General features: G+C 34.4%; 1 protein-coding gene across 1 annotated transcript; it reads left to right on the forward strand.

Annotated features, from left to right (window-relative positions):
- The first annotated feature begins 653 nt into the window (after window positions 1-653).
- On the forward strand, window positions 654-3,222 carry LOC132712966 (uncharacterized). The gene is made up of 2 exons (XM_060695408.1): window positions 654-1,225; window positions 2,185-3,222. The coding sequence occupies exons 1-2, from the start codon at window positions 1,110-1,112 to the stop codon at window positions 2,741-2,743; spliced, it is 675 nt and encodes a 224-aa protein (XP_060551391.1). The 5' UTR covers window positions 654-1,109; the 3' UTR covers window positions 2,744-3,222.
- Window positions 3,223-10,193: the final 6,971 nt, after the last annotated feature.

The raw sequence follows: 10,193 nt of genomic DNA on the forward strand, positions 1-10,193 counted from the left end.
CGATTAATTATAGCGTAAATAATTAAGTTAACGCATTAAGTAATTAGTAAACCGGTTAACGCATTAAGTAACTAGTTAATGACTTAGTTATCGCTAAATCAAGTGACATAAGCGTTAAATAACTAGTAAAGCACTTAATTATCGCGTAAATTATGCGGTAAATACGTTACGTGCCTAGCCAATTGCTTAATCATCGCGTAAAGTATGTGGTTAATGCGTTTAGTAACTAGTTAATTGCTTAATTGTCGCGTTAATTATGTGGTTTACATTGTCTGTAACTAATTACTATTGTGATCAAAATAATCATCTTAACTGGGAGAAATACATGATAATGCCGAGTCGACAATTGCCAGAACATCTAGATGTTAAGTGATCGGCGTACGATAACTAAATAACTATATAATAATAAATTATAATAGTGAGGGATCAACTAGTTAATTAATGTATGCATTAATGTCTTCATTAACACGACAATTATATGATTATCTGATGGCATAAATGCAAATACAGTTTCTATTGAGTTTGTTAACTTAAAGGCAATGCCTAAAAAATATTATTTTATTTTATGTAGATGATAAAAGAAGAGGAACGCAGCGAGATCAAAGATGAATAATATCTATTGCCATGATCGGACGGGGCATTGTTTTTACGCATTAACTAATTACTCACAACAGTAAATCGTTGACGATCAGCTCGGGAGTGTTAGACAGTATGGCACCGTGTGGCAAATCGATAACTTGTTATGTAAGACCAAAAAGGCAGACAGAGTTGAGATCTGTAATGCTGCTGTGAATGGGAGATTTGTTTACACGATAATTATTGAGTTAAAAATAGAAATAAATTGCATAAACTTGTGTTACACTTTTTAACACTTTAAAAAGGAACACTTTACGCTATGAATATAACTTAGGTTGTTATATTAATTGTAGCAGCATTTTATAAATTGTTGGATATTTATATCTGTTTGAGTCGTGAATCCGATATTGGTTTTTATGAGCAGTATGTGATAGTGCCGAAGATATGTACTGGTATATTTATAACGTGTCTTAATTCTAGGACAAGATACCACAATTTTTCTTCGGTACGTAATGAGAGTCCAGCACTGAACAATGGCCGGAATCTTGCCATTTGAGAGGTGTGCTACGCACCATGGTAACATCATCACGAAGTATTGCGCCGACCATGACGTCGTTTGCTGTGAAACTTGCCGTGTAGTTAAACACAGGTGAGACTATGATTTTTTACGTAAGTCTGGCATTAAAATCGATGTTATAAAAGCAGAATTGTTCGGCCATTTCCGTCATGCTTCGGTAAAATTCGATCTATTCAATATGTACTAGTAGTAAACATAAATTATGTGTGATGTCGGTATTTGATGACCATTTTGATTACTAGTCTTGTAATCGTAATTATACTCGTCTATAATGTGTTGTTGTCATAATTAATTTGGGTCAGCAATACTTTTTTCTCCTATATAAAGCTTAAAAACCTCTGATTGGATTTAATAACGCGGAAATTTGCATTATAATCGAATGTTATACTGATAAACTATTAAAAGGTCATAAATGAATCTTGATATCAATTACCAATTACAATGTATTTAAGTAAGTTATGTAATGTTTAATTCATCGTTTCTTGCATAACATTATATTATAGCACCCATTGTAAGATTTTTGATCAAGGAAATATCAAGTTTGCCCATAAACATGTGATAAAAGGGCAAATGTTGAAATTTTAAACAATATTCAAAATAGCTGAACATTAATTAAACACTGATTACTTTAAGTAAAAAGACAAAACTAACAGACAAAATAAAACCACACATACATACATTAAACTTACATTCTTACACCATTTTACCAACCATGTCCATGTATCTCCCAATATCTTAGAAATAAGGAATCTGCAATTTGCTGATAACCACCATGTTCAATTTTGTCGATGTTTCAATTATAATTCTGTTTACATTGGGTTATTATTAAAATCATCAATTATTTATTGTGCTGTTTCAAACAAACAATAGTACCAGTCAAGATGGTTCAAACAAACACTTTTACCTTGTATTAGCCGTTCTATTAAGAAATCCGGTTGTTTCAGCTGTTCTGTTTCAAATATACAAGTGTATAAGTTTAATTAATTGTCTGACACAAAAGATTTGATATCTGTACTAATGTTGATTTCCAGATCATGTACCCATGTTGACACTCTGCGGCATGTTGGTAGAGGTATCAAGGCAACCACAGAATACAAAACATCAAAAGACTCTTTAGATGACATTATTGTAAAGATGAGAGTGGAAAAAGATTTAAGAACAAAGAACCTAACGAATGTTAATCAGCAAAAAGAAAAACTATTAAAAGATGTTGACGTATTCCAGGATGAAATCATCGCAAAAATTAAAGACCTAGCAAAGTTGTCGAAGGAGCAAATTCGAGCCAAACATCAGGAGTATAAGAGACAATTAGAGAAAGACGAAGCCGCCCTGGATACTGTTATCATTTCTACAAGTAAAACTTTACGAAATCTTTCCGCTTATAGCGAGGCTCGTATCTTTGCAAATGTTAAGGCAACAGAAAAGGCTGTACAAGACGGCGACACGCTGTTAGAAAATATGTCTAATGAATGGTGTAAAAAAGAGATAAGATTTTCATTTAACCATATACTGAAGACAAACACAGTAAGCCTAGGACATATTGTAGATGGGGAACAAGATAACGAAGTCGGCGAAACAGGGCGAAATTAACGAATATTTTTGTTAAAATTGTGTGATAAGAAATAAATCAAATAAGTCGCGGTCTCTTGGGTGCCTAGAAGTGAAATAATTAACGTCATGTCATCGAACGACGTCTTGAGTGATTTAATTGTCAATTTGCAATGCCATGAATTTTGTCATAAACATGTTATGTGTCGTAACTTCTCTACATTCTGCTATATTACAAACACAGGGACTATATTTGTTAAAGCTTAAAGTCAAAAGTGCTACAGGTGATTTGGTGCATTTTATTTTCACAATAGAATGTACCACATGTATTAATTTAATTATTAACTAGCTACTTAACACATTGTGTGAAGGTCCGAGTTACAGGTGCGAATAGTTTAAAATATTAAACAAATGTGCTGTGATGTGAATATACAATGTATTATATACGAAAGGTTAATTGTTTATGATACCTAAAGAGATGTACAAACGGAACCGAGTAAACACGAGGAACCGTTTCCCTGTTGTTTGGTAAAGAGCTAGATGCTTAGCTAGATGACTGTAATAAAATAATCATTATTTATCAAGCACATTAAATGCACACGTTGTATGCTAAAAGATTCGGCAGTGTTGATTTCTAACATATAACACAAGTATTAATACATTGTACAAGGTTTGACCTACAGGTTCGCGTGATAAAATAAAAAAGGGCGATATAGTATTATCAAATCTATATCTTTGAAATCCAATATATTTCCATTTTACACAATTTCATTCATTTGAAGATTGTTTTTTTACAAATAACAAAAGTTTAAAACTTTGCAGTATATTGATAGCGGCGCAAGTCACGGCGTCATTTCGACGTCAACTCGTGTTTCTTCGAAATTCTCACTTGACATACAGGCTAAGTTGTCATTCATTCCGTCCTTGATAAATAGCCTTGACACCAAGCGTACCGGATCTGTTATCATTCCAAGAATGTCTGACATATTCTGTTTGCAGAACACTCACTGATCCTGTCCGAAACGCAAGCCGTTCGCCCGTCATATCGTTTTATTATTGTAACTGTCTGTGCCAAGTATTTTTAAAATCCCTTGAACTATGAAGAAGTTATAGATCAGACACAAAATATACCCTATAACAGACTATGTTTATCTTTGACCTCTAAGTGTGACCTTGGAGGTAAGGACCCATGTTTTGCGCTTGATATATCGTCTTATTATTGTGGTTATTTGTGCGAAGTAGTTATGATCTATGAAAAAGTTATGGACTGGACACAAAATATACTGTAAAAGACTATGTAGTCTTTGACCTCTAAGTATGACCTTGACCTTGCAGGTAAGGACACAGAGGTTGCGTATGACATATCATCTTATTATTGTGACTATTTGTGCCAAATATTTTTTCAAAATCCCTTGATCTATGAAGAAGTTATGGACCGGACACAAAATAAACCATTTAACAGACTATGTTAATTTTTGACCTCTAAGTGTGACCTTGACCTTGGAGGTAGGGGTGCAGGTGTTGTACTTTGCATATCGTCTTATTATTGTAACTATTTGTGCCAAGTTATTTAAAAATCCCTTGGACTATGAAAAAGTTATGGACCGGGCACAAAATATACCACATAACAGACTATGTTAATCTTTGACCTCCAAGTGTGACCTTGACCTTGAAGATAGGTGAATGGTTGTTGCGCATTGTCTCATTATTGTGAACAATTGTGGCAAGTATTTACAAAATCCTTTTAAAGATAAAAAAAGTTATGGACCGGACACGACATATACTCTCAAATAGACAATGTTGACCTTGAATGAGCAAGTGCGACCTTGACCTTTGAGGTAGGGGTCTGGTAATTGCGCATGACACATCGTCTTATTATAACAAGCATTTATGCCCAGTTATTTCAAATTCCTTTAATAAATGACAAAGTTGTGGACCGGACACGATAGTGTGACGGACGGACGGATGGACAGACGGACGGACGCAGTCACAGGGCAGGACGTCCGTGCCAACATTTGGGGTTTATGTGCTTTTTCTTTGATCTTTATGTGGCATTTTTACCCATTAACCAGTAAAATTACCATATAAACCAGTCGGTTTATGGGATTTCCTTCTTTTCTTAACTAAAATTATGGACGGAATGAAGCTCATAAGCCATTGGATGTACAGACGGATGGACAGACGGACGGAGCCTATTTCTATATCCCCCTTTTTCTTCAAAAAGGCGGGGGACAATAAACGCCCATGACATTTGCAAACCGTAAATATATATTCATATCGTCATTGCAAGTTGCTTTAATGATAAAAAGAGAAACGCATAACTTGGATGGGACTAAAATGTACCTTTCTGTCACAGGTTATATTCCGTTTTCCTTGAACGTCGAATAACGTCATCTTTGTTTTCTTTTTTGTTAAAGTAAATGTAGTATTTTAAGTAGAAATTGCCGTGTGGCTTGACATATCGATATTAAATACGCATGGCTTGTACTCTTAAGAACGTTTCGGGAGTTTTCATATAGACATATAGGCAAAATTAAAACTGTTCTATAGAATTCCTTAAAAAGTCTTCCCGTACATTTAATCAATGATGTTATATTTTCGATCCTTGAAGATCGTTCAGCACGGCATTATTGTTGTGTATACATGTTATGTGGTACTTTTAGTTTCTTCTATTCGGCCTTTTTCCATTTGGGTGGTTCCAGTGTTCCTACTTGAATACTGTATTATAGTATAATCACCCTTAGGATATGTTGCATGCTTTTTAAATTTGTCTTTTGACCGTCTTATCTGTGATATGCAGGCTTCATAACCTCCGATCCCCTTTCAAAATTCCATTTTATTTAGTTCCGCCCATTGTTTTCTCGTTTAGGGCACAAGCATTTTTTTACCTGGGGACCATACGCCGCTTTTCATGGAATGACACTACTGTGTCACATTGAAGGTTCCATGATAACTGCCGTATGAACACATCTGCGGATGTTTCTAAATTTCACCATTTTCGTGTTAAATGTTGAATTCTGCTTAAGCCGGTGCTAGGGGGCGTGGACGGTAACTTGCACTTTCCAGTACCGTCCATGAACAGGCTCAATCAAACCGAGTCTGCAACATTTTCAATTTTGACGTGTTGGACTTTCTTTAGGGATTCTGTTTTTCTCTATTTTGGCATGTTGTTAGAATATGATAACAAACATTTTAAGCGGGAAAAAAATGGGGTCACCGTTCTTATTTTTGAGTAACCAAGTTAAGTGACCACAGGGGCGGTGCCAATATTGACCAAAGGTGCATGATTTTTCATCAGGTTAGCGGAGTTTCATAGTGAAATGCTATTTGCCAAAAACATGTATCTATGCTCTTAATTATTTAAGTTTCACACAGAAACTTAAATATATTTTCCTATACAACTCTATATTAACTAAGTGACCCCAGAGGTGGGGTTAATATTTGCACAAGGGGCCTGATTAGTATAAATTTTTTAAAGTTAAAGAAAGAGAAAAACACAAGTAAATTTTCTTAATGATTTTAATAAGCACATAGTAAGAGAATTGTGTACAAATAACATGCACTCTCTAATTTTTTTTACTAGATTTATAACATCATATATTACATACGGAGTACATAATTTCCTTAACAAAAAATTGACAACAATTCCATTAATACATACATATTCCAAATATTCATTACATCATTTTAACATCTGCTTTTCATGTTTGTATTTTAAAGTTACATTGACCTTGTAAAGACTGTATGAGCATTTTCCAGCATTACGGTAATACATGTGGTAGAAGACCTCAGATACCCCACTGCGTCTTATTTCAAATTAATTCAGAATTATTTCAGAATCAAACACATATACTCAAGACTACAGGTACTATCATTCTGTATGATAGGTAGATAACTTCCTCATAAAAATAACCCCCTAACCATCTCCTTGGCAAGAATTTAACAAAGCAGCATGAAGGGTGAATGTCTGAAGTCAGTGAACATCACTCAGATATCATCAATTTCATGTAATTGAGAGGTCCCTACTTGTACCTTTTATTTGAATAACATTAGGTTTAATCTGGGACAAAAAAAATTGTCCCAGATTTAACTACAAAACTTTGACATTTGCACTTTTGTTAACTGTTAACAAATAAGTTGTGGGGAAATTCTTATTGTAATCCACTAATCTGATAATAGAATTAGACAGGTAAGGTATCTATGCATAAGCTGTGTTCAAATAAAAATGCATGTGTAGATTGACATTTGTCATTACACAAAATAACTTTCAACACAGGAAAGTTGAGGTTTTGCACATTTTATGTAATAAAATAGCCTTCAATTGAATTATATATAGCACTTTCAGATACATGGCAACAATAAGCATCAATTATAATTAATTGCATGTTGTTATAACCAGTAATTAATCTAACTATTTCATAGTTGCAACAAAATATAATAAAACATAAGAAAATCAATTGTAAGGCAAGGGTGAACAAAACAGCATCTAAACACATCATTTTAGCAAAAGCATACTCACATTTTGTTACAGCACAGTAAGGGTTAAATTATTTCCATTGTCTACATTAGAACATAGTTATGTAGAACTATTAAGACATTTTATATACAATAGCAGCAGCACTCCAGGAAAAAGACACAAATCTCAGACTAACTTTTAATATAATATAACAACCATTGTTTGAGCCTCGTTTTCAACTGTTCCTTAAAGAAATAAAAATCAAGAAAGTTGGCCCCATTTATGCCAAAATTGACAAAAAAATGTTCCATAAAGAAAACAAGGCTTTTCTTTCTTACAGAAAATGCGGGTTTGTGTACATCAAAACATACTATTACAACTTTTTCTTTGTGAAACTATTTGTACTTGAGAAATGCGTTGTTAACAGAAGTTATTACATCTTCAAACATGAACACTTGGTAACGCTCGTCTGTTAAAATTTATGTTAAAAAGGGGGATAACTTCAAAAACTATTGCTCTCAGAATTATGCGCTTTGTCATGATAAGCAAGTATTCAAACTTTTAAAATGTCTGAATAATGGGCTGCACTAATGTTTTTGCAGGACAACAATGAGAACAACAACGCTGCAGTAATGATAATAGGTCCATTTTTTCTTTAAAACAGACGAGCTAATATTGACATGATGTGCAGGTTAAGTTCTATCAATTTAAATAAAAACACATAATAAATCATACATATATCCATTTCATTTCAAAATCAACAGACTGCAACATTGTACTGTTCCTCACTTTATGATTCTACACAATACACATGCAAAGAAATCTGGTGCTTTTCTGTATGTATATAATACATGTAATGTACCTCAAACAAAGGCGTATTACATCGAAACTTGGAAAGTACCAGGGATTTTTTTGGCTTATTTTATAGCCATTATTGGGTCATATTCCCAATTGAAAATAGTATATTATTTTCTCAATTCACAGGAAAAAATTTCACAATTGAAAGTTAAATAATAAAAATATTGAATAAAAATTATAAAATCTTTGCAAATAAGGGCTTCTTCACTGTAATAGTGCTTAAATGTTTGAAGATGCCATCCTAGACAGTAATTGTTTGCATCCATTTAATCACTGCAAAATTTCAGTTAGCATCTTTCCATTCTATTGTAAACAATATCTATATTTCTGTAAACCTCTTGGAATTTTTTTTTTTTTTTTGAAGGAATTTTTGTAGAAGTTAGTAAATTTATTTTATTTATATATACTATATATATAAAGTAAATATTTTAAAATAGGCGAGCAGGCATTAAAAATTCAAAAGTCTACAGTTAAAGGAGGGTTCCATCAGGGACCTGACATTTTGTACCTAAAGGAGCACTGTGGATCAATAATATTGTATTTAAATGATAATAAAATTCCTCACAGACCAACACTGTTTCTTTATCATACACATCTTAACAACTTAAATAATCATGATTTTACTACAGAAAAAACAAGATATGTTTGTAAAACATGTATGCCCCCTATCAGCAGCCAATGAGTCATGTGATAAGGTTATTATGCATGACTTCTGACCCAGTGATCAAACAATTAATAAGGGTTATCAAGTATAACTGGTCATGACCTTAACCTATGACCCCTTAACCCCAAAATCCAATAGGGGTCATCTGCTGGTCACGACCAATCATCATACAAAGTTTGAAGTTCCTAGGCCTAAGCTTTTTAAGTTAATTGATCGGAAACCGTTATAACATACAAGCGTCAATGTGACCTTGACCTTTGACCCCTTGACCCCAAATCAATAGGTCATCTGCTGTCATGACCAATCACCATACCATGTTTGAAGTTCCAAGGCCAAAGGTTCTTAAGTTATTGATTTGAAAGCATTTTTACCTACAAGGTCAATGTGACCTTGCCCTTTGACCCTTAACCTCAATATCAATAGGGGTCATCTACTGGTCATGACCAATCATCATACCAAGTTTGAAGTTCCTAGGCCTAAGGTTCTTTAGTTATTGATCGGAAACCGTTTTTACCTAAGAGGTCAATGTGACCTTGACCTTTGACCCCTTGACCCCAAAATCAATAGGGGTCATCTACTGATCATGACCAATCACAATATCAAGTTTGAAGTCCCTAGGCCTAAGGGTTCATTAGTAATTGATTGGAAACCGTTTTTACCTACAAAGTCAATGTGACCTTGACCTTTGACCCCTTAACCCCAAAATCAATAGGGGTCATCTGCTGGTCATGACCAATCACCATACTAAGTTTGAAGTTCCTAGGCCTAAGGATTCTTTGGTTCTTTTGTTATTGATCGGAAATCGTTTTTACCTTCAAGGTCAATGTGACCTTGACCTTTGACCCCTTAACCCCAAAATCAATAGGGGTCATCTGCTGATCATGACCAATCACAATATCAAGTTTGAAGTCCCTAGGCCTATGGGTTCTTTTGTTATTGATCAGAAACCGTTTTTACCAAAGAGGTCAATGTGACCTTGACCTTTGACCCCTTGACCCCAAAATCAATAGGGGTCATCTACTGATCATGACCAATCACCATACCAAGTTTGAAGTTCCTAGGCCTTTAAAGTTCTTAAGTTATTGATCGGAAACCGTTATTGCTTACAAGGTCAATGTGACCTTGACCTTTAACCCCTTGACCCCAAAATCAATAGGGGTCATCTACTGATCATGAAAAATCACTATACCAAGTTTGAAGTTCCTAGGCCTTAGTTCTTTAGTTATTGATCGGAATCCGTTTTTGCTTACAAGGTCAATGTGACCTTGACCTTTGACCCCTTGACCCCAAAATCAATAGGGATCATCTACTGATCATGACCAAACACCATATCAAGTTTGAAGTTCCTAGGCCTTAAGGTTCTTTAGTTATTGATCGGAAACCGTTTTTGCTTACAAGGTCAATGTGACCTTGACCTTTGACCCCTTGACCCCAAAATCAATAGGGATCATCTACTGATCATGACCAATCACCATATCAAGTTTGAAGTTCCTAGGCCTAAGGGTTCTTTAGTT

Source organism: Ruditapes philippinarum, unplaced genomic scaffold (genome assembly GCF_026571515.1).
Source record: "Ruditapes philippinarum isolate M1 unplaced genomic scaffold, ASM2657151v2 ctg4862_1_1_1_1, whole genome shotgun sequence".
Classification (NCBI taxonomy): Eukaryota; Metazoa; Mollusca; class Bivalvia; order Venerida; family Veneridae; genus Ruditapes; species Ruditapes philippinarum.

What these genes read in the sequence shown, in the direction of transcription:
- LOC132712966 (XM_060695408.1), top strand. Translation starts at nt 1,110, where the DNA reads ATGGCCGGAATCTTGCCATTTGAGAGGTGTGCTACGCACCATGGTAAC. An exon ending in TGCCGTGTAGTTAAACACAG is followed by an intron (nt 1,226 to 2,184) that starts GTGAGACTATGA and finishes GTTGATTTCCAG; the next exon opens with ATCATGTACCCATGTTGACA.